The 27,075-nt window shown below is 45.2% G+C and overlaps 1 protein-coding gene across 1 annotated transcript in view; it reads right to left on the minus strand.

Annotated features, from left to right (window-relative positions):
- Positions 1 to 22,492: 22,492 nt before the first annotated feature.
- Positions 22,493 to 27,075, minus strand: part of GPC4 (glypican 4) — a 122,809-nt gene continuing 118,226 nt past the window's right edge. The window contains exon 9 of the mRNA XM_075007739.1: positions 22,493 to 26,835. Coding sequence (XP_074863840.1) covers positions 26,627 to 26,835 — 209 coding nt within the window. The 3' untranslated portion in view covers positions 22,493 to 26,626. The remainder of the gene's footprint in view (positions 26,836 to 27,075) is intronic.

Consider the following 27,075-nt stretch of genomic DNA (forward strand, 5'->3'; position numbering starts at 1 on the left):
GAATCTCTTAGTAACTAATGAGTCATGTAAGATGAGGCTATAAAAATACATTTTCTCATTTCCGTTTCCACGCCGCCGTGAGCAATTCAGCCCCGAGATAACCCTAGAGCTAGCACGTTGTGCAGACGTGAAAGTCTTCACCTCTGACGATGGAACCCAGCTGTGACCACTAAATAAATATTAATCCTTGTATGATTGTAGTTGCCTCATCTGTCATCATAGATAGTATTTGCTATACATTACATTTCATAAATATCATGAAACATATTTGCCAAAGTAATTGTATTCAGAATGGGAAACCTGAATACGTGTATAATTTAGATTGTTCAAAAACGTGACATGCTGAAGCTGCCTTAAGACAATTGACAGCGTTGTAAGGTAATCAGCACTGCATGCCCTGCATTGCCTAAGGGATTAGCAGAGATTGTAAAATGTGTCATTTAAACAGTTATAATCACAGTTCACACCGTTGTTTAATTATTCAAATTCTGACTAGCAGCTGGCAGCTAAGAAAGATCTCCTGCACCCAGGTTTGTGCTGCTGTCCCGACCAATGCTCATCATTGGCTGAGCACTGCTCCCTTTGGAGTCAACAGTAAAACTCTGATTTCAACAGGAGCAGCTCTAGGCCAAGGATGTGTGCGCTGAAAAATCCCACCGTGGTTGGATAGGTGTAATTGCCATTGCCCAGTAACAACAGTGAGGGGAGTGCACTGTGAATGCAAACGTTCCAGCCAGGGTTCCTTCTAATTTTTTCAATCCATGGGCAGAATAAATCTTGTTACGTGCACAGGGGCATGCGCAGATGTGCGCCACCCATATAAACACATGGTGCCACCAGGGACCGCTCTGCTAATCAGCGTCCAGCACCTGACTCTTCCATGGGCAGCCGGACAAGAGCTCAGCTTTCAGGGAATGCTGGTTCCAGATGTGATAACTCAAGTTACCTTTGAAGCAAATGGAGAGATGCTCACTGACCTCAGTGGGCTTTGGATCAGGTCTTTATTGAGGGATTTTAACTTGTTTCTCCAAACAAGCCAGTTACTGTCAAGTTTCTGGGGAAAGGAAAATGACTGAGTAGATACTAACAGCCTGGACAACAACCAACACCTGAAAACAGCCTGATTAGATTTCAACCAAATATGCAACAGATGGCTTAATTCCGAGAGAAAACCACACTGTATTTACCCATCACATAAACAATGGCAGGACTGCTTGGTTACAATCCTAATATAACAACAAAAACCTTTGAATTTTAAACGGATGAATAACAATCACTCTTCATTGTACAGCTTTAACACCTCTCTAGTTCATAATGCTCTTATCCAGCAACACCCGTAATCTGGCATGATTTTAGCTAGCCAGATGACCACTTATCATGGGGTGCGACTAAGTTTCCCATGGTCCCATAAAGTTTTTTTACAGCCACCAGTCCTGGCCATCAGTGTTCTGTGCTGCTATTATCTGTAATTTACCCCAAATATCTTCTAAGAGTCCAGCAAGCAGTGGAAGTGCTGGTAATGTGATAGACAGTGTTGACCTCCCTTGGTATGGCAAATTCTCTTGTCTGGCAACCATTCGGTCCCGAGGGTGTCAGTTTAGAAAGGTTCAGCCTGTATTAGAGAGCAGGGACTTTTACTATGCCTTTTTACCCCACACTGACATCACTTATACTTACTGGATTACATGCAATTATGCACATATAAATTCACCACCTTAAGGAGGAAGTTATGGATGGCACTTTTATTTTCACTGCTTTACAGATAGCTACAGCAGCATTCGATGGACTTGGTTTTGTGCCAGAATGTAACTGGTTAGTGATCAGATGAATCTAAGGAGATTTCGCCCCTCAGGAGCATGCTGTAAAGACGCACATTTTCTGTCCTCACCAGAGCCTGGGGCACAGATATTCTGATTCTCTGGGCAAGTCAAATTGCCTAGATCTGCAGGAACTCGAAAGGAGTTGATTGTACTTGCATGCTGAACCCCAGCTCCAACAGGCATATGTTAATTTGCTGTTTTTTCCCATAAGTGGTCTATGAAAGCAGATTTTTCAGTGCCAAGACCATGGATGCACTTGTTTCGATTGTGGGAAAAAACAGTCATCCCGGTCATGACTATTTGTCTAACTGCTAAAATAAGCAAGAACCATTCATCAGCACAATGGTTTAGTAATCTGAGCAACAGGTGTGGTATTTCTCCCAGCACGCGCCCTTATTAAGAGAGAATTCTGTCACAGCAAAGACCCAAACAGCTGTAAGGGCACTACTGTAAGTTGTCTGGTTAGTCTGAGCTTAGTAAGGCCTGAAATCCCTCGGGTTACGAGGGCTGGAGATTTGTCAAGCCCTGCATGGGTATAAAAACACAGATTTGCAGCTGAATCTGCCAGGCTCAACTCTTCATCCGCTCCACAATCCAGGTATTTCTTCTCTCTGCACAACAAAGCTGGAGGGGCCTGGGGATGGAAGCAGGGGATGGGGGAAAGCACCAGGCCTCTGTAGGTCAATGCTTACTGGGTGGTGAGTGGAGGAGGCGGCTGGGCAGGCCCAGCACAGCTCCTCCTGCAGGGAAATTCAGGACACAGCTTTCTGCATCCTGTCCCTGCTGGCAGTGCAGGCGCCTGCCCTGGTGTGCGCGTGCAGCAGGTGGGGATTGGGGGCGGAGGGGAAGGGGAGTGTGCACTGTAAGAGGCCTGTGGGCAGGATATTCATGGATATGCAGGACTGTAAAGATGTGACCAAATCAGCTGCCGGCTGAGCGGCCCTCTAGTGGCCAGAGGTCACTGTGACGGCCAGCTGCGGCTTTCTCCTCTCTTCAGGGCCCCCTAATTCCCCATCCAGAGGTAATTAAATTGTTCCCACCTGGAGCCTCATGTCTTGCCATAATAGCCCCAACCCCAGTTCAGTCACCTTCTCCTTTTTCAGACCTGCCCAGAGCGAGGTCCCGACACAAAGACACACATTTACCTAGCTGGAGCTCAGTCGTCTTCAGTCCGCTGGTTCTGGCGCCTGAGCCCACGCTCCTTTCTCCGTCAAGGTTACCGGTGGTGCCTCCTGCCACAGCTCTGCTCTGTCACACAGCTTGCTAGGTCTCAGGGTCGTCTTTGAAGCAGTCTGTTGTGCACTCTGAAATCCCTCTCAACCCTCCATGCATTTCCACCTTTGCATTCCAGGCTCCCGTGGCTCTTCAGAGGGCAGTGACCCTGGCCTCAATTTTTAGTTTGGTTAGCATCTCCCAGGCCGGCCTCACTGTTGGAGAGCATTTGCGTAACAGTACATTTTGCCTGGAGCCATCAGCACACTTTCTAATGAGTGAGCTTCTATTAGCCCCATTTTACAGATAAGGCAATAGAGGTGGGGAATAGTAAGACATTTACTGAAGACGTCACAGCCAATCAGTAGCAAAACAAAGACCAAAACAAAGAATCTTTGCCTTGCAATGTCTGCATCAGCCACTAGTCTATTATAGTCTCTGGCCTGTCATCATGTGACAAGATCAAAGTACTGTAATCCATAATGAGTCTTTTGGATGAGTCCTTAAAAACTGATGGCCTGTCTTCTGTGCATGACCTTTAAAGATCCCATCGGTCCTTGGGAGTGGCTCAGTAACGTCTCCCTTCATAAAATCAGAGAACTGGAAGGAACCTCGAGAGGTCATCAAGTCCAGTCCCCTGCCCTCATCGCAGGACCAAGCACCATCTAGCTCACCCCTGACAGGTGTTTGGCTAATCTGCTTTAGAAAATCTCCAGGGATGGAAATTCCTCAGCCTCCCTAAGCAACTTATTCCAGAGTTTAATGACCCTGACATCTGGGAAGTTTTCTTCATGCCCAACCTAAGCCTCCCTTGCTGCAATTTAAGCCCATTGCTTTGGTCCTTTCCTCAGAGTTTAATAAGAACAATTTACCTCCATCCTTCTTGTAGCATCCTTTTATGTACCTAGAAGCTGTTTTGTTCCCGCTCAGTCTTCTCTTTTCCAGGTTAAGCAAATCCAATTCAATCTTCCCTCAGAGGCCATGATTTCTAGACCTTTAATCATTTTTGTTGCTGTTCTCTGGGCCTTCTCCAATTTGTCCACATCACCTGAAATGTGGGGGAGCTCAGAACTGGACACAATACTTCAGCTGAGGCCTAATGAGTGCAGAGTAGAGTGGAAGAATGACTGTGTGTCTTGCTTATAACACACCTGCTAATATAGCCCAGAATGATGTTCACTTTTTTCATTGTTGTTGCTACAGTGTTACACCGTTGACTCATATTTACTTTGTGATCCCCTATGATCATGCCATAGAGGTCGTGGAACTTCCATAGATCTGTGACAATATCTGCCCCCCAGCTGGAGCTGTCAGCAGGCCGCCCCACCACTGACTGCAGGCCCCAGCAGCTGCTAGCCACGGGACATCGAGGAGGTCCCCAGTGCTCCCACCCGCCATGAGCAGCTGGTTGCTCCTCTGCAGCTGCCCAGCAACAGTGAAGAAATCCCCTGCAGCAGCCCAGCCATGGTGGGCAGACCCCAGAGCATGCCAGCTGCTGCAGGCGGTGAGTACCTCTCCCCAGCTCAGCTGCAGTGGGCAGTGAGGAGAGCCCACAGCCCCCTGTCACTGTGGGTCCTGGACCCTCCCCCTTCCCTTTTTTGTCAGCTGTGTTTGTTAAAAATCACAGCCAAGTCATGGAATCCTGTGACCTTTTGTTTATTGTCCGTGCTCTGGCTGTGATTTTTACTAAAATTACCTATGACAAAATCTGAGCCCTTCACTGTGACCCCAGAGCACTCTCTGCAGTTACTGCCTGGTTTGCATGTGTGCATCTGATTTTTCTATCCAAGTGTGGCTTGATTCTAGTCTATTGTTGCTGCTTCTTCTGACTTTGCCCAGGGCTTTGCAGATCTGCTCCCTGGAGGAGAAGTTGTCAGTGGTGCAGGATCTGGGTCTGTTGCAAGTGTAATTCATTTTATTCACACTAGACCTGGAACAAAGGTAGCCAAAGAGCCTGTGGGGCAATCCCCTTCTCTGTGAATCTCAGCCCACACCCAACGCCCAGGTTCCAAGGAGCCCTTCTAGTCCAGAAATGGAGTGACACCACAACAGCAGAATGCACGTTTTCCTGTGGGTCACACAGCTCCTTCTCCAGAAACCTTGCAGAGCAAAATTAACACCACAGTATGGCCACGTCTGCACTAGGGGATAAAGTCGATTTTAAATACACAAATCAAGCTAGGAGAATTGTGTAGCTGGAGTTGGCATACCTAAAATGTATTTTTGCTGCTGTCCACAAACCAGGGGGGTTGACGGGAGAAACTCTTTCATTGACTTCCCTTACGCCTCGCAACTGCCAGGAGTACCAGAGTTAATACCAGTGTCATGACTGTTTGATTTAGCATGGCCCCACTAGGCATGCCAAATTGAACCCCAGAAGATCAACCACCAGCAGATCTACCTTCTCCTAAGTGTAGATGTACCCTTTGTCTTCCTACTGGACATTGGATTGCAGGTTAAGAAAAAGGCTGTGTGGGACTACAACCATTCTTTATTTGTATTTATTTAACACAGCCTGTTGGAAGTTTGCCAGTTGATGGAGGATTACCCTCATTATAGCATATAGCTATGGCTTTACATAAATTAGCCCATGAATGTACAACAAGTGCAAAGAGCAGAGCGTTGCTTTCTCCGATCTGTGTGAGGTATAGAGCAGAGCACAGGTATCCAAAGTAAGAGACGCATCCCCAAAGGCCATAAATGCACAGAGGAAAGGTGCTTTTCACAGACCTGACTCAAGCGTAAAAGCTATCGTAAACATCTCCAAAATAAAAATGCATGTGTGTTTTGCACATGCTTCTTGCTGAACAGATTATCTACACATCACAGATACCCACACAGCCTACTTGCTGCTGCTATTTGTCTAGAATAGTATGAGGCTACAAGCATCTGAGGAAGTGGGTCTTTACCCACAAAAGCTTATGCTCATACATTTCTGTTAGTGTATAAGGTACCACAGGACCCCTCATTGCTTAGGTAAACCTGGTAATATGCGAAAGCACCCTAAGGTGCCCTCAAATATTCATTTATAGTGCAATTGAAAATAAGCCATGCATGAGAGCTAATATTATTCTGTGCCCCCAACCAACGCATGAACAGCAACTGTGAGAAACAGCAATGAAGTGTCATGTAGCATGAGTCTCAGCAGTGACTCATGGAGGGGCGGCGGGGAGAAACCCACAGCAGATATGCTGGTCAGCCCAAAGCAACAGGCATACAATAGATTTTCATGTCTTCACAGGAAACTTTTGCTTCAAACTTTCCCCTCAGTTGTCCTCAAAAAGTCCTTACTGAACATCTAAGTATGCTGTGCTGTCTCACTCATTTTTACTCCTTTGCCATTTGCCTTTGCATATCATCTCCTTTCACAAGCTGTGCCATTGACCAACAACTCAGTGGGCCACAATTAACTGTGTTGCTATTGCCAATAAAAGTGACACCAACTTTTGTTTCTAATGACATGTGAGCTGGGTCCCAAAGCTACATGAGGGATTTGGCCCTAAATATTGAACTACTGCCCATCATACAGCATCAGCATTCCTTCTAACGTTTCCATCCATGTGAAGAATAACTTTTGTGAATAGCCTTGAGGTATATGCAGATGTGCACCACCCATAGAAAACGTTGCCAGCTGGGGACATTCTGACATCAGCTGCACAGCACCTGAGTCTCTCCTGGGGAGCCGCCCAAGTACTCAGCTTATAGGGAACACTAGACAACATCATTAAACTGCTGGTCTTAGTTTGTGCAGCCTGGAGAGAACACCAGGTTCATGCCTGAATAGTCCAGTCTTTTAAATTGGTGTCTGTCACAAGTTGTTGTCCTATTCTTCCAACCTGGAAGATGTCTATTCCGTAACAAAACTGCAGTTGGTAACGTTACTTTTTACAGATGCAACCCAAGAAGAATGGAAGCCAAGGTAGAGTAACCACCTACCGGAAGTTTATACCTGGCCCTGCAGATTTCCAAGACCAGCATCTGATGGAGTGAGTCTGTGCTCACGAAAGCTCATGCTCAGAACTTTTCTGTTAGTCTATAAGGTGCCACGGACCCTTTGTTGCTGTGACAGATGCATACTAACATGGCTACCTCTCCGATACTTGACACCTACCAGAGTAGCTTGAAATGCTTGGGGACTAGGAGGTGGGAGGTGCTAACACAAACACACACACCAAATATTAATATTGATTACCAGTGGACCTTGCAACAGCCACAAGATATTGCTCCTCAAATACACCTCAAACCCAACATACTCTCTAGCCTAAAAAGGGAAGCTTGAATAAAGAATTTATTTGTATCTAACATCCAGAATCCATTACTAACAGGAGATAAAACTTTGTCCTGCTCACAACAAGTAAATATTTGCCGTAGAATATATAGTCCTTGTTGCAGGCCAGCTGGAAAAGCAGGAGCTCCCTTATGCGGCTCAGTTTTAAACAAAATTTCATTGAGAGGAAGCTCTGAGGAACTATCTAAGCGTGTGGTAGAAATTGTAACACTTGGGTCACATTGAAGCTTCTAGATTTTTCCAAAAATGGGCATGGAGAGTTCACGGGCTGACTTCTTCCTTAGATTCCAGCATCAAGCGCCGAACTCCATATACACATCTGCATTTAACGCTTCTCACCCACCAACCTCTGTTAGCGACAGATGTTCGGGTTTAGGATAAACACCCAAACTTTTAGACATTATTCATCCTTTTGGATCTCTGCAGTTGGGCGGATGCTCCAGCTAACAGGCCCCAGGGGGAATTTTACAGGCCGCACTCTCTGCTTTTGAATGACAAATTCCACCTAAGAAAAGCTTTTCCTTCCAGGATTTTAGCTTCATGTTTCCCATCACACAAATGGATTGGGCAGGCACAGGAGCAAGGCGAAACATCACCAGCAAATGGGATGATTCTGAAGTTACCAAGAAGTTCAGAATCTGAATGGTAACAGAGAGGAAGCCGTGCTAGTCTATACACTATCAAAACAAAAAGCAGTCAAGTAGCACTTTAAAGACTAGCAAAATAGTTTATTAGGTGAGCTTTCGTGGGACAGACCCACTTCTTCAGACCATAGCCATGCCATCATGTGCCAACAATGCCCAGATGCTTTGTATATTGGACAGACTTCTAACTCCCTTAGACAAAGGGTCAATGGGCACAAAACAGACATCAAAACACTCCAGATCCACAAACCAGTTAGTCAACATTTTAATGGAATGGGGCATTCTATTAATGACCTAAAGGTATGTGTGTTACTGAAGAAGAATTATCGCACCGTTCTGGAAAGGGAAACAGCCAAGCTGGCTTTTATATTCAAATTCGGCACATTAACACATGGTTTAAATTGTGATGGGAACTTTCTGAGTCACTATAAGGGCTTGTCTGCATACTTGGCTCAATCTAATTCTTGACCTTCCCCCTCCACCCTCTGATTTGCTCACCTTGATTATCTTTTTCTGATTTGTCCTCCTTGCTTACTGTTTTTGGCTCTCTGTGCCTTAAGTATTGAGTCTGTTCTGGTCTGGCTATGGTCTGAAGAAGTGGGTCTGTCCCACGAAAGCTCACCTAATAAACTATTTTGCTAGTCTTCAAAGTGCTCCTTGACTGCTTTTTGTTTTGATAGAATCTGAATAGTGAGCCAAGGTGCAGGTAGAACCAAGGTTTCCTAATTTCTACATTGATAAAAAGGTATCTGTAGGCATACAGCCACTCACTGCAGTAACTGAGGCGTATAACTCTGGTTCCTCATTTCTCCTGGTTTACAATCGCTCGGTATGCCAAGCCCATGCTCTTTCTAACCTTGTTTTTGAAACTTTCTAGGGCTATGGCTACACTAGGCGACTAGACATGCAATTCTAGCTTTGGCAATTGTGTAGCTAGAATGAACCTGTCTGTGCTCGGTTTATCTGGCTATCCAGGTTGAGTAATGTTGATGAGAGAATTTCTTCCGTCAACCTCCCTTACTCCTCCTTTCTTGTGAGGAGTAACAGGGACCGAGTGTGACTCCTGAGAGATCGATTTCACACGTCCCTACTACACAATGCAAAAATCGAACCCTCGAACCTCTTGGGGTTGATCTTCCAGGCTAATGTAGATGTAGCCTTGGTGAACCCTTATAGTCCTTAGGCTGGTTGGGCCACACACACATTGTAGCAATGACATGCGTGGCACCATGAGAAAATAAAGTTTGGTGTAACTCTCTGGCTTTCTCACTGGATGTGGGAGGTGGAGACCTGTGGAGGCAGAAGGCCCGAGCTCAAATCCTACCTGTGTGACTTTGTCTGAGGCACTGTCTCAGTTCCCATCTCTTAAAATGGGGATAATAAACACTCCACCCTTTATCCTTTGTCTGGCTTGTCTCTGCAGATGCCTGCTCTTCAGGCCATGGTCTGTCTCTTGCCCCAGGTTTGCACCTCTCCTCATTATTCACCGGCAGCTATGGCTTCATTTACTTAGTCACTCTAAGCAGCAGCCTGGGGGCTCATGCCAATCTGTGCTCTGCCAGCAAACCCACAGCATTGCAAATGGTGGGGTGTGCTATGTTTAATACATGGCTCGTTTTAGAATTCTCTCCAGTAAAAGGAGGTTAAAAAGCACAACATCACAAACCGTCAGAAACGCCCAAAGATGGTGCATTTGGAGGTTGAGACTTTGGCCCTTGGAAATTATGCTTTTCTTATGCTTGTCAAAGGTAATTCAGGGAGATGTTCCAAAAGAGGATGCCAGAGTTTCAAGGCTCCAGTATTCAGCTGGTCACAAAGCAGCTAACTGTTCTGCTTGGGCACAGGGCTCTTGAGACAGCAGCAATTTTCAGCTTTTGTTCAAGGTCTGATGCAGACAACAGCGTTTGCTCTTTAATCAAGTTGGCAGTGCCACCTAGTGCATGGCTGGGGAAACAGCAGATTAGTCAATGAGTGAGAAGCCTGTATGTACAAAGTCACACGTGGAAGCCTAGGGCCTTCTCAGCTGGGTAAGGTGGGGGACACCTGCTCTCACTGATGATGGTTTGCGGGTGACACAAGAAGCAACCACCAGTGAGCTCCTGCACCTAACACATGCTCAAGACCTCACCTGTAACTCCTGCCGAATTGTTAATTTTGATGAGAAATGCTGTATCCTGCTAGCCGGGACCCAATTCAGAGCCCGCAGCTGAGAAAACATGAAGCAGATTTCTGAAAGGTGCCATGTAAAACATCAATCCAAACATGGTCATTGCTGATCAGCTGGTTGTTTTGATGAAGAAGCCTCTTGTAAGATAGATGGTAGATTTATTTGATAGGATGCCCAGTTCCCTCAATTATGCACTAAATGTTAAGTAGATGGGATTTTTCTTTAAATCTCGAACCCGGACTTTTCCCCACACACAGCCCAGCCTTACCTCTAACTCCTTGAGATGGTACATCCTGGCTTACTGGCAAAATCCTGGCTTTCTCGGGAGGGACTTGCTTTCCCAAATGAATCGACAGAAATTGAGGCCTTTTTTGAGGTACAATTCAATAGGCTAACAGCTGTCCTCTGTTCTGACTCCTTGGCCTCAGTCCTTTCCGTGTGACTAGGGCAAGTAAAATAGTCCCCATCTGAATGTTTTTCCAATAAAAATTGTTTTCAACAAAATGGTAATTTTCACTAAAATGGCTTTTCAGCTACAAAAATGGGAAATGTCCTTAAAATAAAATTTGCAAAAAATGTTACTATATAAATTTTCTGTTTTTCACGATTTTTCTGTGATTTTGTAGACACTTCTATTACTTGATCATTTATTATTTCCAAGCTTTTCTTTTACCAGAACCTTAGCTTTTTAGTCAATCTATGTCAATAGCCATTTAAATATTGATAAAAATGATGACAATTTTGTTTAAAAAAATATAGAAAAATGGGTTCATTGAGAGTCCTGCATGATACTCAGCTTTGAAATATTTTAAGTCATTTCTGACTTTAAAAATAATTAACGGTTTGCTGGTGTTTTCAAATGGCATTATGATCATCATAAAAATATTTATACAAACCTTGTCCAGTTCTTCGGCATAGCTCACATGGCTACCAGCACTTTACTGTTTCATAACTGTAAGAAGCTGACAACATTTAACATGTCTAGACATTAGTCTTGATTTCCTACAGAAATGGGTTTTTATGTATAGCCCTAAATCTGAACAAAATTACACTTTCCCCTGCTGTGACTCTGCTGAAGTCAATGGGTGTAACGGATATCAGGGCCGAAATCTGGGTCTGGTCACTGCAGTATAATTTATTAATCTGGGGAGGGAACACAGGAGATATTTTACTTCGGCCACCCGTGTGTTCATTCACGGTTAAATTCGCCCCAGCATGAAGGAATCATATAAGAGCCTCGTTTAAGCCCCTGCACTGAAGATGCGTGAAATGGGCCATGGTTAAAGCACAATTCAGCTATCATTGAAATCGGTGAGATTTATTCCATTTATTTTAATTGGAGTTGGATCAGCCCTTAAGTAGGACAGGAATGACCCTAGGTTGGTAGGCGCAGGCCCTAGACTAACCACTCCTGACGTGGTGCAGTGTTTTAAAATATTTAAATGACTAATACTGTTCCAGGTCATGTACTTTAAAATAAGTTAAAACTAATTATTGTAATAGGCATTAATTCACACTGATGGAATCATTGCTTCCAAAAGCTGAGTTAATAAGCCCAGCTGATGCACTACATCATCTGTACATTAAAAATCCAAATACACTAAAATATTGACCACATTCCTTTGAAATTAATAGTATTTCCTTTGGATTACTCATTGATCTTGGCTGAGCAGCGCTTGACATCTGGTTCAATTAAACGGCAACCTGGATGGCCAAACTCTGCCACTAATTTTGAAAGACGAAAAACCAATTTAAACTGATGGGTTCTCATAAAAACCCTCAGACATGTTATGCAAACATTGCTTTGCTTGGAAGAGGACAAAAATGAAACTACTGCCTACAAATTAGCGGCCTAAATAGAATGTTGTCCTCACTCCAGGGATGAGTGCACCCTCAAGGTTCCACGTTACCAGGCGAGCAGCTGTTTGCAGTTACTTGCTTGGGAAAGTATTTACAAGGAGGTTTCCCTACTCTCATCTACACGCACCTTAGGAACCCTACATGCAGCACACGCATTGGGTTTTACTCTCATGGAAATCCCAAGTGATGATGGGACCATTGTTTTAGCAGTACTGGAAATGCATATCTTCTCTCCCTGCCATTCATTTCTAATTTGTTCTTTGGATGTTTATGGTTGAAGGTACAGAAAACTTCATAGCCTTTACGGCAAGAAGGGACAAGTATGGTCATCAAGTCTTACTTCCTGCATAACATCGGCCATAAATTCAGCCTGTACCAGACCAGAGTATAGCTTTTTGTTTTATATTCCCCATTGATTGCTAATGATAAAGGGTAGGAAATAGCATTTTGTAATCTGTTCGCAGAGTTAATCCAGAAGGTGACAGTTGGGTGAATGGTTGTTACGACAGGGTGTCTCGAATCCTCTTCTGAAGCAGCCACAAACCTTTCACGGAAGCCCTGGTTTATAGCACCACTGGGCAGACTGCCCTCTTTATCTATAAAGCCCAAACTGTGATCGAGTAGCTCTTCTGCTTTGGAGCAATGGTCAAACCTGCTGATAAAAGGCAGGCACTAGTAACGTGCTTTGGAAACACATGCCAAGATGAGACACCCTTGAAACAAAAGCCTGGTCCGGAAAGGATTGTAGCTGTAATGTTTATGCTACTTTGAAAGTCAGCACCTAGCAGGGGAAACATGACATAAAATGGATGAAGCCGTCTGGGGCTTTACTTCAAAACTAATAGATTGGCACTGCTAAAAGAAAGCTTGATGCTGCAACGGGAAAAACTCAGGGAAATTGCCACTGCCCATTGACAGAATAGGGGGCAGCCTGGGTCCTTTGAAGGCATGTGTCTCTGACACAGCATGCCTCAGTGGACTAGAGGTGACCTTGGTCTGTACTCCCAGACATCTCTCTCTCAGCTTTCTTGCGTCCTGGGAAGTCAGGAGATAGCAGTCAGGATCTCAGCTTTGGTTGGTTTAAAATGATATTGTCTAGGGCTCCAGGCCATGGGTGGAGTGCGACACAGTGGAATTAAAGACTTCGCACAACAAGCAGGAGCGGAACACGGTGATGTCCCATCCGGGTCCTTATTTTTTGGTTTGTTTTCTTCAACCCTCTATGGAGGAAAACAACAGCATGCAATTGTATCAGCTTCACTTAGCCCACATAAAAGGGTACGACTGACAGACCCAACAGCGCAAGTATTTAGCTGAAAAGGATATTACAGTTTTCGCAAACAAACTGCAGCCCAGGCCTCTGAGCTCTTAGCCAGCTCCAGCTGACTGCTCATCAGATTGTTCTGCCACATCAGGCTACTGCGGCAAGCAAGGCAAAGCTAGAGCCAGCCCCTCTCAGCAGAGAAGTTACTCACACCAAATAAATACCTACATCCTCACTGCCAGGCACATTTCCTAGAATCCTAGGGCTGGAAGAGACCTCAGTAGGTCACTGAGTCCAGCCGCCTGCCCATAGCAAGACCAACCCCAACTAAAATTTCCACTGAATGGACTGAAGAGAAGGTGGCCGTTGTGCAATACACAAAAGGCCATGTGCTGGGCGAACGTGTCCTTGGGTAAGCCATGTTCCTCTTAGCACCTTTCTGCTGCCAACCTTTATCACTCCTGTCGGATGAGCCGGAAAGCTCTTCTGGGCAGGAACGGTCTCTTGCTAGGTGTTTGCATGGGGCTTCTCTGAATGAGCCCCCCCGTCGCAGCGGGGACCTCGAGGTGCTGCAGATCGCTTCCCCCCAGGCACAGTGTTACACTGTGCTGTGCGCCCCACTGCAGACAAGCTGCTAGACGATGCCAGAGGAGGGCAGACGTTAGGGAGGTGAGGAGAACAGTGGGCGCATTGTTATCCACCTAACGGACTCCAACTGCTAGTAATACCTGTTTTCCAATGTTGCTTTTTTGTACCAGATTTTAGGGTAAAAGGCAAAATTCTGCTGACGTGTTTCTCTCTCTCAGACTTGTATGAAATGAAAGCAGCACAGGTTAGGACAGGAAATCGCCAGTCCTATTTTTAAACGAGAGACCTGTTATACAGCCGTGCATGTAGTTAAGTGAACCACAACTCCAGACTCAGCCGCTTTAGTTGTTGATACAAATCCGATTATATGCCTAGTGCTTGCCAAATGCTTGCAATGTATAGAAACCACAAGGCAACTAGTTTGTCGTGGGGGAACATTTTACTCTTCTGTGAAAACTTACCAGAACAACTCTAAGTATTTTACAAAACAAGGGGGAGAAAAAGTCCTGACCCCACTGACTTCAGCAAAGCCAGGATTTCATCCGAAGGCTCAGAACGCTGCTGGTGTTAGCAGTAGTCTTATTTTACAAAGGGGTAAACTGAGGCCTGGAGCAGTTGAGTCACTTTCCCACGGGGTGTTGCAGCAAAACAGGGACAAAGCCAGCGAAGAGAACACAAGCATCCCAGGCCTTGGTCCCCATTGCCAACTAGTCAGTAGTCACCTGACAGGCTGTACCACAGTTCTCATGTAATACACTCCTCAGGTGGCAAAGAAAGCCTGGCTGCTTGTTTCCAGTAACACAGGCCCTCCTTACAAAACACTTTCATTTCTGCCTTAAGACTGACCGGACGTCTGTCTGCCCGCCCATGAGTTTGCTTGGTGTGGAGCTAACAATGCCAGCTATGCACTCAGCGTGGCTGGGTCGTAGTTCTGGCTTGGCCATCAGCCACTGTAAGCACTGCAAGGTCTTGGTTCCCCAAACAGCATGAGCCATCATGTCAGCACACAGCTAATTGTATTCTCGTCACCAGACAGCTTCTGCTGCCTAACCTCTCCAGGGATCATGCACAGTACTCCTTACCTAGCGGTCTCCTTTTCCTGTTTTTCTATATAGTCTTTCTGGTTCTGAAGGAAAACTCCCATTGTCTGCCCTGTACACGTTGGAGCACTTGGGTCCCTCCATCTGCTGGAAACCTTAAATTGGCTGCCCGTGGGGAGTTAATTATATCATGGCATCTAAAGAAAAGGCAGAGTGCGTGTGTCAACATAGCCGCTTTCAACAGGAAGTCTAGAGTCAAGAGTTTTTGTGTGTGTAACAGCTAGGGCATTGCGCGCCTCAGCTGGCTTGCTAGAAAAATCACCATGGTCTGTTTAATGATTAGACAGCCACATCTGAGTTTTGCCTGAGTTTGGATTTACACAGCATGCCGGTCAGATAGCTGGTCTTGCTATCTGACGTACTGATCTGGTCCCTGTTCCCCCATAGTCTCTCGGAACCTCACAATCCTCAGTACAGTTCTCTTCACAGCACCGCTCAAGCACAGAGAGGCCCAGTGACCCACGGCCATGTTGGTTGTCTCACCTAATGAGTCTGCTGAAGTTTTAGGATTCCCATTGACATCATGGGTGGGTGGATCTGGCCTGTGAGTCTTGGTAGGGGGCAGGTAAAGGGAGAAATACATTGTTTGCATACAGTGCCTAACTTCGTACAGGTGAAGCTCTCCGCTATGGTTCTGGTTCTCTACCACCACCTAAAGCTCATACGGTGATTGTGTTATTGAATAACCAAGCTGTCGTTCAGGGAGCCTCTCAGTGCCTCATACTATGTTGAACTATAGTAACAGAGAGAAAGCCGTGCTAGTCTGTATACTATCAAAACAAAAAAGCAGTCCAGTAGCACTTTAAAGACTGTCAAAATAATTTATTAGGTGATGAACTTTCATGGGACAGACCCACTTCTTCAGACCATAGCCATACCAGAACAGACTCAATATTTAAGGCACAGAGAACCAAAAATAGTCATCGAGGTTGACAAATCAGAAAAAAATTATCAAGGTGAGCAAATCAGAGTGTAGAGGGGTGGTGGGGAGTCAAGAATTAGAATAAGCCAAGTATGCAAACGAGACCCTCTAATGACCCAGAAAATTCCCATCCCGGTTCAAACCACGTGTTAATGTGTCAAATTCGAATATAAAAGAGTTCAGCAGTCTCTCTTTCCAGACTGTTGTGAAAATTCCTCTTCAGTAAGACGTAAACTTTTAAGTCATTAACAGAATGGCCCACTCCATTAAAATGCTGGCTGACAGGTTTGTGGATCAGTTTTTGTGTCTGTTTTGTGCCCATTAACTCTTTGTCCAAGAGAGTTTGAGGTCTGTCCAACTATAGTTTAAACTTAACTGATGAAGCAATATTTTCCTAAAAAATCATAACCCCTTCCACCAGAAAAACTAGTCCGGGGTAATTCCTGTTGTGCCAATTTTCACAGAGCACTGTTATAAGCCCCTGAAAAACGTGAATTACTAACAGAAATACTTAAGGACGTTGGCCATAGCCGGAGGAAGCCAATAGAGTAGGATACAAACAAATTTCACACGAAGCTGCTCCGTGTTGGTCACCCTTGACTTCTGCCCTTTAAGAGCACACTTCTGTTTCTTCAGCTTTCATGTGGCCAGGCTGTTGCAGTCACAGTCACAAGGCAATTATTGCCACCGCCCAGGGTCCAGAGGTCTCCCTCTTCACCAGGGTTTTCAAACCCATTTGCATCCTTTGCACATGGAAGCTGGTTGGGCATTTCCTGATTTTAATATAGCACATAAAGTTTGGACTTTTGTACAATGATAAGAAATAATATGGCAAAAAAAGTGCAATGGAACTCATCGGGAGATATCAGTAGATGAACTGGAAGCTTAATTTCATCTGACCCGCAGCAAATCTCTGTGCTTTGGGCTGGAACCCCCAGCATGTCCCTCCGGCAGAGCAGCCTCTAGGTAAAGAGGATATCAAGAAGTACCATATGCTGTCCCTGCCCCCAGCAACAGCTCTGCAGCTCCCAAGGCCAATGAAGATGTGGGGGCAGAGCCTGTGGATACAGGCAATATGCACCACAGACATCTGGCCGTTTTGCCTAAGGCGTGGACATGATGGCAACTTCTGGGAGCAGCAGGGCATCTGGGCAGGCAGGGAGCGCAGCTGACTGGGAGCCGCCACAGGTAAGTGCTGCCAGGCCAGAACCTGCACTCCAACCCCTCTGCCCCAGGTCAGCAGCCACCTCCCACACCTCAGCCTCCTGTCCTAGCCTGGAACTCCCTCGTGTACCCTGAATCTCTTATTCCTGCCCCCGACAAACCTCCTTTTTCCAGGGCTGGAGCCATGACTGCTGGCTAACCCCCTCTCGTCTCCCCCCACAGCTGTGCATAGCCTGCAATTGTTTCCTGAGGGTCAGTGGTCCTGAGAGGAAAAGGTTCCCCACCCCACCTTAGATACAGCCACGTTAGCGTCCTGAGAAACAGGCAGATCTAGAGAGACTGTCTCTCCTCCAAGGCATCAGTGGGGATTTGCCCCCTTTCCTCTGGAAGAGGGCACGATTCGGAAGCCTACGTGCACCAGAATAAGCCAGCAGCAACTCTATGGAAGTCAGTGGTCTTTCTGAGCAGACAGCCTTATTCTGACCTTGCTTCGCTATCTTCCTGGCAATCCAAGTCACTTCTCCATTCTGCGAAGTCCAACTTTTTCCCTACAGCCAGGGTAGGGGGATGGTTTTTCTGACCTTTCTGCTACTTCACAAGCTCAGCAAAAACTGACTGCAATGACTTCGCCCCTGGCGGCTCAGAGCAGGCACCAGGCGAACCCAAGAGTCACAGGGATCTTTGTGCTTGAAGCCTGGTTGTAGCATTTCTAACAGTGGCTCAGTTTAAAGGCTCAAAGAGGGGCTGGATATTTATAGAGGTAACAAGAACAGGCAGTGGTATGAGTAAACAACCAATGTGTCAGAAGGCACTTAAAACCCCGTGTTCCAAGGGTAAAGCAACCTGTACTGGGCGTGTGGAAAAGACTTCGTCTAGGGACCGTTTCTATTGCATCCCTTTGAAGACTTTGCAGCTGGCAGGACAGAGAGGGCCCTGGAGTAGTTGGGTCTCATTCAGTCAGGGCAGTGCGTAACAGGCCGGTTTCTGACACTTCCCCCCCCCGCCCAGTAACACCACGCAGATTTGCTACAAGGAGAAGTAATCGGGCAAGCCGGGAGCTGGAGAGACTAACCAGAGCCATGGGTGGGAGATCGTGCTACAGGGAAGTGCCGACGTGCAAAGCAGGAAGAAGTCAGAGAGCTCCTCATGGGGTCAGTTCTTCAGCACCCAGGAAGGGGTCTTTGCCTTCGGAGACGAGAGAGAAAAGGAGCTGGGTTTAGGAGAGTCTGGAGCTGCTGCTGTCTTCTCAGAGCCGCTGCATGGGGGCCCAACACCCACCCTGCTCCCAGTCCACCTGCACTGAACCCAGGCTTGACATCCGACACCTCCAGGCAACCCGACAGGACAGGATTTGAAAGGAGCAGGAACGTACCGACACCCTGTGCTCAGCCAACCCACACGACCTCCAGGCTTGTCTTACACTCTGGCACGGGAGCCGACAGGCTTGCCAGGCCTCTGGGCAAGGCGAGGTGGGGTCCTGGCCTGTGCTTTTTGAAGGGGTGGGGCTGGGGCAGCCAGGCCTCTGTGCTGCCTGGAGCAACCCCCCGGCTTAGCCCTCAGCACCGCCTGGAGCTAGTCCCCCGTCCCACCCCCAGCACTGCCCAGCAGGCCTGTTAGTTAGTTGTCAGCACCCTCTGGAGCACCCCCTACCCTTTGGCCCCTCCCCACCCTCAGCGCCATCTGGCCAAGCCCCTGGGGGCTCTGGAGCATGCTGCATGCGACTCCATCGGCGATTTAAAGGGCCTGGAGCTCCAGTTACCATAGCTGGAAGGCTGGGGGCCTTTTTGAATCACTGGGTCCCAGGACAGTTGGCCTCTTTGCCCCATTCTGTCAGCAGGGGATACCCCAGAGGGTATCTTCCTCCCCCTCTCCTGCTATGCTCTGGCCTCAGCTGCATCCTTCCTGGGTCTCTGGAGCTCATCAGTGAGTTGCTCTGCCTCCTCCAGGAGGCGGCTGGGCTGCATCCCATCTCTTCAGAGAACGGGGAGCAGGGAAGCAGGCCCAGGGCCTGACTTCATTTCCTGTCTTTGGCTCTTGCTCTGCTTTTGTATCCACAAATATCATCAACAGCTGTCTTGATCGACTGAGTCTTTTTGGCTATCTAAGCACAGGTGACCAAACTTTAAAGCACGCCCATAACAAGTTACGTTTTAATCTGGAAGTTACACTGGCTTGGGCAATCTATACCAGACAGATGTGTTAAACACACAACATGTGAACGGCTGCTTGGAAAAGGAACTGTCCCCTGAACAAGAGTGAAGCAGAGCATCACCAAAATCCAACAAAGACATGACATGAAAACCATTGTTTTCACCGCCTCGTGTTTCTGTAGCCCCCGATGTCCTCTCAAACGGATCTGAACATCATATATGTGCAGAGGTGGAAAAAGAACCCGAACAGTTACTTAAATAAAAGCGCAGCTGCTTTCCCTTCTGGCTACTTGAGTGCAATCTAGACATGAGGTATGCTCCTGCGCACATGTACTTTTTCCTCAAGTAGTCTTCGAGGACACCAGTGACTTTACTTAAGTGCCTTCCCACCCCCCGCAGCTGCACTTTTAGTCAAGTAACTTTTGGGATACTTTTCCCACCTTTGTCTACGAGGATCGCTTCAAGCCACTGAAGTGCAGCCACTGCGAGGGAAGGACATGCCAGAGGCTTAGCAATGCAGGATAACACTGACATAACACCATAAGAGGGCAGGAAGCGAAACTAACACATTGCTGTAAGCACTGGTTTTGGAGTAAGGAGAATTACCTAGGTTTGGGCAGGACTCGGGTATATTTATGGATACAACCGTGGCCGTTAGCAATGTAAGTGGCCCAAATTTTGATGGGAAAAAATTAGACATTTTTGTAAAATTCCCTGTTTTTCACCCTGCCATCCTTACAAACAACATTGTCTCTCATTAATAATCATGAGTCCTTCAGCCCCTTGACAGTTGATGGGAACAACAGAATTGTCTTTTCCTACAGTGGCTGAGTGGTCCACTGGATGCAACCCAAAGTGAAGGAATCTGCAGGTTCTGGCTCCGAATCCTCTATTTCCTGGGCATGGTTTAGCCTGAACATTCTGATGCTTAATCAGCTACGCTGCTGGAAAAGGACATGCCAGAGGTTGAACAGTGCAAGGTAACAATAACATGACAGCTTAGGACAGGGGTCGGCAACCAAAATAGCAAGAGGAGCCATTTCTTTCAGTTCAGTGAAAAATAAGTAATTGAAGAGCTGCCAGGAATGCCAATACGAGATGGTCCTTAATAGATAACTTCAACCCATACGTTGTAACTCCTGTTTTAAGAACAGCACACACAACAATTCGTAATGTGATACGTGTTGACTGCAGGATGTTCACAAACTTTTTACATATTTCTATTTCCTCAGACTGTGTGTGTGTGTGTGTGTGTGTGTGTGTGTGTGTGTGTGTGTGTGTGTGTGTGTGTGTGTGTGTGTGTGTGTGTGTGTGTGTGTGTGTGTGTGTGTAACACTTCCTGACTTGCATACACAAACCTTCTCTCTCTCTGGAGATCACAGTTTGTTATTTAGACATAAATTACTCATTGTTGAGCATTTAGACATTCATTGTTTATTGAAACTAGTCAGGAGTTTTGTTTTTGGCTTTTTATTACTTTGCAATTATAGCACCAGGAGCCACAAAGACGACCCTAAAGAGCCGCATGCAGCTCCAGAGCCGCAGGTTGCAGACCCCGGCGTAGGGAAAGCAATTCACATCTCCAGCACTTTGATACTACAGTACTGATTAGCATGGAAGAAACACTAAATGAGGGAGGCTTGAGACCTCGGAGGCTGTTTCTACACATGCCACTTGTTCTGAAAGCAGCACGCTAATAAACAGCCTGAAAAATGCTAATAAGGCACAGGTGTAAATTTCCAGCACCTCGTTAGCATACGGTCACATGATTCAGAGTTCCAAAGAAGCTCTTTCAAACTCCAAAACAGCGTGCAGAAGCAGGAGATCTCCCAGAAGGAAATCCTCCTTCTGGAAGCTCCTTCTTACTGAAAATCCTCCTTCCTGAAAACTTCGGGTCTGTCCCGTAGTCGTATTTTGACTATTCTGTAGGACAGCTTAATGTGATCCTGCCATGTAGTAGAGAAAACACTATAAAACAAATTGTAACTGGATACAAGTGGTTTTCCTGGCCCCGGGAGGTGAGTATGTTAATGCTCTGATTCTATACAATATAAATTTCTAAAGGCAGCTGCACAAGCAGTTTGCTCTGTAAGTATGTGTAACGAGAAGGCACACAGAAAGCAGCATTTACATGGCTAATGGTTAGCCATAAAATAACGGAAAACAGAGCAGGTTTATTAGTAGGGCCCTACCAAATTTATGGTCAATTTCATAGTCATTGGAATTTTTAAACCTGTAAATTTCAGTTTCAGATACTTTAATCTGAGATTGCACGGCGTTCTAGCTGTGTGCGTCCCAACCCAAAGGGGGCATAGGTCGGGCATCACAAAAGCTGTTGTAGGGATGTCAGGGAGACTGTTCCATCTCATTTTTTGTCATGTGTGGACAGAACATTTGGTGATGTGCACTGAGGCACGCGCGAATGAGCGCCACTAATAGAAACACAGGCTGCCAGCTGTGGGCACGCCACTGATCAGCTGGGCGGTATCCGAATCTCTCTCGGGCAGCAATCACCATCCAGGCCACCAGAGCTGTGAAGGAAGTGTCCATGGTCATCCCTCCCCACTCTCCCAGCCAGCCTGCCGCTTAAAGGCAGGGAGGGGTGGAACTGAGGGCACTGTTGAGCCAAGGACTCCTACCACATGGTGGGGGGGGGGGGGCTCCACTCCCAGTCCTGGCTGAGATAAGGAGGGACAGGCAGGGGCCACTCCCAAAGCTGCATCAGACCCTTCTCTGGAAACCTCCCCGCAGCTGCAGGAAGCTGTAGCTGCTGATCGGAGCCCAGTTCTAAGAGCTGTGCCATCACCAGCAATAGTGCAGAAATTAGAGGATCACGGGATGATATTGCCACCTTTATTTCTGTGCTGCTGCTGTCTTGAGAGCTAGGTACCCAAACAGTAACCGCTGCTCACCCGTCAGCTAAAAGTGTCCAAAACCCAGATCTCTCTGTCTATAATGTGTTTTTCATGGCCCCATGTATTAAGCTACAGGTCTGCAATTACCAACTGCAGGACATGCCACTGCACTAACCTTAAACTCCCTACATTTCTGTCTCCTTTACAGATGCTCTTACTCAAGGACAATATAATAAGAGCTAAAGATGACAAATGCACATCTGGAATGACACAGCCTGCTATTCCCACTCCCTGACAGGTCAGCGCTCACTTCAGCACTCAAGTTATGGCTGTTAGGGTGCTTGGTAATTGCAGGATTCCACTGCAGCAGACCAGCAGTCCACAACCATTTCCTTTAGATTGAAAAGTTCAGGATTTTTCTGAATGCTATGAACATACAACCAGGACAACAGCTCATGTTATTTGGACAAAGTTTGATTTATTTACATTGCCAACACACTGAGTTTTCCAGGGGCCAGAGATTTTTCTATCGACAATGCAAGACTATAAGAACAGTTAATCTGCAAGTTGAAAGCTTTGGTATCTGGATAGAGGAAACGTGATGAAATTTGGGACATTTTATAATATCCAACTAATTGCAAAGGTGATTTTTTTGGCGGCACCTTGTTCTGAAAACATCAGGTACTGGCTACTTTCAGAATATCTGAGTCAGTCACTGGTTTTATTTGGCATGGGAATTCCTATGTTCCTGCTAAAACCATCTTTTCAGAAAATGATATCGAATATGGCATCTTCAGGTTTCAGAGTGAGCCTATCAAGACAACTAGAGGAAGTTCACACCTCTCTGGGGTATTGTTCCAGACCATCTGAAGACTCAAAAGGACACACAGCCACACAGTTTGCACTCATGTTTTCTTTGCAATCACAAAAGCTAGAACTAAATTAACGTTTAGAATTTAAACGAGCTTTGATCCTGGAGCGTGAGAAGAGGTGTAAATTACAACAAACCTTATGGCTATTTTATCAAAGAACAGAGGGGATCCCATTAGCAACTTTTGTTATTTGTCCTCAGTGACAGACTGCTCATCACAGTATGAAATGATAAATGGACTGTTCTCAAATTAGCCAGTGATTTTGTCCTTTTTTCACATTACTTTAATAAACGTAAAAAGCCTGAACAAACAAAGAAGATTCTGAGTGGATGCTTCATTCAAAAAGGAGCCATCATTTTTCCATTTCTCAAGCAACTTAAAGCCAAAAGGGGTATCATGATTATCTGGTCTAACATTGTAGAAACTCACCCAGCAATTTCGGCATCAAGACCATAATTCTTGTTTGAGCTAGAGCGGACCTTTTAGTCTTACGTTAGAGGGATACGTCAGCTGTTTTGCTGACAAAACCCGTGGAGTGTCCAGAGTCCCAAGGTGTTTTGTCGACAGTTATACTCTGCTCCCCATGAGGAATAATGCCACTGTCGACAGAAACGCGTGCTGGGGGGAGGGGGGGGCCCTCTGTTGACAGACAGGGCTTCTGGGACACCAGGCAGCCCTGTCTGCTGTGCTTCCGGTTGGCCGTTCTGTTGATAGTGCGGTTGGGCAGTCCAGCCACGCTCTGTCGACAGAGCGTGTCACTCTTGCGATCCGCTTGGCAATTTGGCTGCAATCTGTTGACATTAGTTTTGTCGGAAGATATCTTCCAACAAAAACTTCTGTCGGCAAATCCCTGTAATCTAAGACATCGCCAGAGAGAACTACGTAACCTTGATTCAAGCACTTCAAGTGACTGAGAATCGAGCTCAGGCCTAAGTTGCTGTAATGGTTAAAATATGAGCTTGAATGTTGAGACAGTGAGAACTCAAGTTATGTTGTACTGTTTACATAAAAATAATTTGAGAAAATGGAAAACAAGTGTCTTCAGTTACTAGCTGGGTCTCAATGTGTATATCTGTTCATTAACTCAATGTGTATATCTGTTCATTAAGATCCCTGCTGAGTCTGTACCTCAGGCAGTAAACCAATTCCACACGCAACACAAAATCAAAGCAGAAACACCACTTTCTATAGTTCTACATTTATGTTTACTCTGCTTTCTGTGGCTCCAGATGACAATTTGTCCTTTTATATAGTGGAGGTTTGTTATTAACAAAATCAGTCACCAGACAAGTTTAAAATTCATGTCGGTTCTTTGCATTGTTGCTTTTACAAAACTAATGAATAATAATTAGTAAGCAATTAGTTGTAAAATGATAAATATAAATTCAGAAACATTTTTTCTTTGTTAGGTACATAGTGGGTAGACTGTTCAAAAGCAGGAGAATTTACAAGTATCTTTCTTACATATGAACATTTATATGCCAAAAACTGAGATCTTGGAAAAGTCAGCTGTTCTGAATACAAGGGCTTTTGTTCCATATCATTCTCTGAAAGAATTTACTTGTTTTCTTTTCTCTTAGTTTAATTTACTGATCTGCCAGCTGGGTATAAGCCAGAAGGGTTATCCAGTCAGACCTTAATGTGAGATTTACAATGGTTGTGCATCTAAGGTTTGTTTATTTCAGAATTAAAATTAAATGGATAGGACCATTTAAATAATTAAAGGGCAATAGAAAAAAAATGCCATGAGACCAAACAAATGAGAAAAAGTCATGGAAACCATCAGTAATATTTAATTCAGAAATTCTCTTTGTTCAGGAACTTAGCTGAAAGAAAACAGCTGGCCTTCGTTCAATGCTCTAAATTAAAAACAATCTAACAAGGTCTATGGGGATAACTCTTTTAGCTACATATTGGAGACCAGATTCATTTCTACCAAGTAAATGTAATAGCACTCAAAGCTAGAAAGGAAATTCCTCAGAACTGAGGTAGTTTCTAAGTATCAGCACATTTTCCAATTCCTCACAAGGCAACTTAGCTATTTACAATCCATTTTTTCCCACACATAAATTCATAACCTTTTCAATGTTATGCTTCCATGATTTGTTTTCTAAAGAAAAAAAATATAGCCAGAATATGCATATTCTACTAACATCATGTTTTAATAAATAACTGGCTACTTCTAGTAAGATTAAGCCTCCAGGATTGTTCATATTAGCCAAGAATACGCCATCATTATAGTATTGCAGAAATTTGGTGTGAAAATAAAAGTTGAATAAAATGCTGACCCTGAGCTAACAAGTAGTTAATGTTTCAACAGAAAAATAGAAAAGTATCCTTACAATGCAAGGCTGGGATAACACAACCCCCACTCTGCAGATTGTTCTCATGGCTGGAAGCATCCAGCCAGATTCTAATGGCTGTCCAAAAGCACGCAGAGATTTGCAGAATAATTTTTAGTCCTTCTGCAGACTTTCTGTAACTCTTTTAAAGTGATTTCATTTCTTTTAAAATATATATTCCTCTTATCAATTGTTACTTACCACAAAATCATTCCAGCTGGGAACACGGAAAGGCAGGACCTTCTTGTGCAGCCAACACGATGGTCTTTTGGTGCCTGGCCCACCAGATTTATGTGGTTTCCACAAATGCTCTGACGTGACTGCATGTGACTCTCCTGTCAGGCGGAATCTGTCAGACCCGCCCATCCAAGCCCATTCCTAAACACAGGTCTATCAGATACAGCACCACATGCTGCTGCTGTGCTACTTGGCAGGTCTTAACCCCGACCTTCTCGTCAGAGGGGAAAAAACACAAATATAAAAGCACCTTGTATAAGAAGATCCCGCAACATCATCAACATTCAGCTAAACCAACTGGCAGACAGACCACACGTTGGCACTGGCACCAGCAAAAACATGAGTTGCGTCCCATTAAATGCTACCTACTGAAGAGCGTGGGTAAGTTTAGATTTGGAGTACAGGGTTTGCAGCTAATCACCAGGGGCTTGGGGAAAAACTGATGGCTCTTCTTAGCTACATGAAGCTGGAATTCTCTGTAGTCTCTTCCAATTTAACCAAACATACTGTAAAGGAAGAATAACCTTTTCCTGGTAGTAATGCTTTATGCAAACAGGGCATATGGCTTATAGGCCAATTATGCTTTCACATTCTGTTCTACTGAATGAAGACAAATTACCTCCTCGTCTCTCCAGATAAGGCAACTAATGTAACATGAATCAATGGGAAGGTAATGACATGAAACATACCTTTTGCTTGTTGGCTTATTATCTTTCCCCATCACATGATAAATAAAACTTGCTTCTGTACAGATATTTCATATTTCAGAAACACATACTTGTTACATGCCACGCTAGGACCCTGTTTTTCTCGTAAGAAATATGGTTTTTTTTTTTTTTAAAAGGCAAGTGATTAAAAACACAAATGCATTGCTAACTCTAGGTCTGTATATACACTTTGTTAGCCACCTTCAACATGGATTCTTGGTGAACAGGACAGACTAACAGTCCACGTCAGAATTATTTCCAGAACAGCAAGTGAAAAAAAAAATATATCAACACTTTAAAACCAGTGGCCACATAGTAAAAACTGTACACTGCTGTCCATTAACTTAAAAAGCAAAGTCACTAGATGGTATAAAAGTGAAAACAGGTGCCTTTTAACTCTGATAATAAAGTCTTTTTCACCCTAAGTTGCAGAGTTATCTCCACTGTCTTTGCAAGGCGAAGAATAAGATGCTAAAGAACAAGGCTGCCTGAGATAGGCCAATATGGGCAGCAGCAGAAGTGTTCGTGTTTTGGTCAATCTTGTTAATTCTCCCAGTACCTTCGGTGACATTCAACTCAAACTCAGGAGAACACTGCTGAAATTCACAGCCACTTCCACTTCCTTCACCGCTACTCTCGTCACCTATGAAAAACACAAACATTTTGCTTATACTCCTTCTGAACCACAAACACTGAACACACACAACCAAAAACCCAAGTGCTGTGACTCCTTCCCCGCCCCGCGTATTTAATTTTAGGCACTTGCTTAAAAGCAAAATGTTTCAATGCCTGTGGAACGGAAGTATTAAGTTGATGGAACTTAAGCACAGGATTTGGATCCTAAGTATTCAGACAGTTCAGATTCAAGTAGTATTACCTGGGC

Source organism: Carettochelys insculpta, chromosome 13 (genome assembly GCF_033958435.1).
Source record: "Carettochelys insculpta isolate YL-2023 chromosome 13, ASM3395843v1, whole genome shotgun sequence".
NCBI classification, from domain to species: domain Eukaryota; kingdom Metazoa; phylum Chordata; order Testudines; family Carettochelyidae; genus Carettochelys; species Carettochelys insculpta.